Source organism: Colobus angolensis, unplaced genomic scaffold, assembly GCF_000951035.1.
Source record: "Colobus angolensis palliatus isolate OR3802 unplaced genomic scaffold, Cang.pa_1.0 Scaffold18, whole genome shotgun sequence".
Taxonomy (NCBI): Eukaryota; Metazoa; Chordata; class Mammalia; order Primates; family Cercopithecidae; genus Colobus; species Colobus angolensis.
The window spans coordinates 2,895,277-2,898,125 of record NW_012114932.1 but is presented as its reverse complement, the minus strand read 5'-3'; the positions used below and the strand labels follow the sequence as shown (position 1 = coordinate 2,898,125).

Sequence of the window (2,849 nt, the reverse complement as noted above, 5' to 3'; positions counted from 1 at the left end):
CACTGCAACCTCCGCCTCCCAGGTTCAAACAATTCTCCTGTCTTAGCCTCCCGAGTAGCTGGAATTACAGGTGCTCGCCACCACGCCTGGCTAATTTTTCTATTTTTAGTAGAGACAGGGTTTCACTATCTTGGCCAAGCTGGTCTTGAACTCCTAACCTCGTTATCCACCTGCCTTGGCCTCCCAAGGTGCTGAGACTCTCTTTTTTTATTTCCCTGCTGGATACTAAGGTTTCTCAGGGTCAAGTCTTCAAATCTAATCAAGCAATGTTTTGATGCTATGCTAGGTAGAGATCTGCCATGTTTATGGAATCATTTATGTTACTTATCACTTCAATATTTCACAAAGATTTGTTTTCTTTTTTCCCTCCTATTCTAGTGAGACTCTATACAACTTTGTTTCTAATGTTAGAGAGAGCATTCACAGGGTAAGTACAGCTACTTTTCAAGGAGTTAGAACATCTTTATTTTAAGAAGTTTAATATTTATATTGTATTGACTTTAGTTAATGTAGAATAGCAATATTTTAACTACCCCTATTTATCATGAAATGACAGTTCTCTAAGATAGTAAAATAAGGCAACAGCCTGTGAATTATTTCATAATTTTGGGTTTCTTAGTTGCAGACGTCTGTGGAAAAGTCTGAGGAACATCTCAGTTCAAGAAGCCAATCTATTTTGGATTCTTTGGAGACTGTGGCCAAGACATGTGAGTGCCTCATGTTTGAGGTATCAGCAGAGGGCACTGGTGAATGATGAACATGAACTTTCTGACCCTAGCCTGGTTTCCAGTGGTGAGGTTCCTCACAGGGTTTCAGATGAGAGGATAGGTACATAGGGTTACTCCTGAAGAGATGTGGAGCACACTAAGCCGGGTAGTGGGGCCCACCTCTATGTGACAATGTTCTGGTCCCATGATGCCTTTTGTGAAGCACTAATCCCCCACCTGGTAACCATGCTGCCTCAGGGCAGGTAGCTCTGCTGGGTTTCTCATCTCACTGCCTGAAGTGAGTCAGCAACATCCTTGAGTCCTAAATGAATTGCTGTCTGTGCTGTCTATAGACACTGACTGCCCCCTAAGGAGTCAGAAATACCGTAGTACCTACTGCTCTTCTTGCTGCCTTGGTTTCAGTGAAAGCTGTATTGTGAATCACAGCATCATTCTCTTTTTTTTTTTTGAGCCGGAGCCTCTCTTTCGCGCAGGCTGGAGTGCAGTGGTGCAATCTCAGCTCACTGCAACCTCCTCCTCCTGGGTTCATGCCATTCTCCTGCCTCAGCCTCCTGAGTAGCTGGGACTACAGGCCCCTGCCACCACGCTCAGCTAATTTTTAAAATTTTTTAGTAGAGATGGGGTTTCACTGTGTTAGCCAGGATGGTCTCCATCTCCTGACCTCGTGATTTGCCTGCCTCAGCTTCCCAAAGTGGTGGGATTACAGGCGTGAGCCACCACGCCCGACCCCATTATCAATTTTACTTATAGTTTGTAGTTTATAAAATCCTGTGCTCCACCAATTAGTGATTTACATTTAGATGAAAACATGGCCCTTGCCCTATAAAGAGAAGACAGCGAATATACAGTTCTCCTTAGGTGAATATCTCTCTAGAACCACCTGTTTCCTAGCAAAATGATGAGCTGATGACTGTGCATCTGCACTTGTTTGCATTTGTCTGTGTGTTTATTTTATAAACAAGTTGAAATCAACTTATTCAAATGCCATGGGGTGGACTGCTCATAATTTACAAAAATTAATGTCTTTGTGTGGCCTCAAAATTAATCCGCAACTGTCTGCATAGAAGCACTGTACTGTCTGCTAGATTTCAACCTGGGCATCCCACACACAGGGCAACTATGCATCTGTTTAGAAACTTGTTCTGGGGCCGGGCACAGTAGCTCACACCTGTAATCCTAGCACTTTGGGAGGCCGAGGCGGGCAGATCACAAGGTCAGGAGTTCAAGTCTGGCCTGGCCAATATGGTGAAACTCCATCTCTACTAAAAATACAAAAATTAGCCGGATGTGGTGGCGGGGTCCTGTAGTCCCAGTTACTCGGGAGGCTGAGGCAGAAGGATTGCTTGAACCCGGGAGGCAGAGGTAGCAGTGAGCCGAGATGGCGCCACTTTACTCCAGCCTCGACGACAGAGCGAGACTCTGTCAAAAAAAAAAAAAAAACAACAAAGAAACTTATCTGGAAGACTTAAGACTGTTATCCCCACAAGAAGTAGCAAGACAGAGAGCAGAAGCAAATCAGGGATGCTTCCTTTGTATAACATGAGAGTAACTCATTTATAAGTACCCAAGGAAAGTACTCTGTTTTTGTTTTACATTTAAAACTGGGTGGGCCGGGCACGGTGGCTCATGCCTATAATCCCAGCACTTTGGGAGGCCAAGGCAGGAGGATCACCTGAGGTCAGGAGTTCAAGACCAGCCTGGCCAAAATGGCGAAACCCTGACTCTACTAAAAATACAAAAAAAATTAGCTGGGCATGGTGGCAGATACCTGTAATTGCAGTTACTTAGGAGACTGAAGCAGGAGAATCGCTTGAACCTGGGAGGCAGAGGTGGAAGTGAGCTGAGATCGTGCCACTGTACTCCAGCCTGAGCAACAGAGTGAAACTCCCCATATCAAATAATAATAATAATAATAAAACTGGATGAAGTACAGAAAACGAGGATTGCAGCATTTAAATCCCAGAAAAGGGAAAAGAAATGCCTGTGGCCCAACACAAGATCAAGGCAGAGACAGAACTAAAACTGCATCTGGCTTAGAGTAGGCAAAGGGATCCTGATCCTTTGCTCCCGTGGTTCCTTAATTTTCTTTTTCTTTTCTTTTCTTTTTTTTTTTTTTTGAGT

The 2,849-nt window shown here is 44.2% G+C and overlaps 1 protein-coding gene across 2 annotated transcripts in view; it reads left to right on the top strand.

Annotated features, from left to right (window-relative positions):
- The window catches only part of CCDC36 (coiled-coil domain containing 36), a 75,066-nt gene that overhangs the window by 59,246 nt on the left and 12,971 nt on the right, over positions 1-2,849 (top strand). For both annotated transcript variants that reach the window (XM_011939099.1, XM_011939100.1), the window contains 2 exons: positions 379-427; positions 620-707. In XM_011939099.1, coding sequence (XP_011794489.1) covers positions 379-427; positions 620-707 — 137 coding nt within the window. The remainder of the gene's footprint in view (positions 1-378; positions 428-619; positions 708-2,849) is intronic.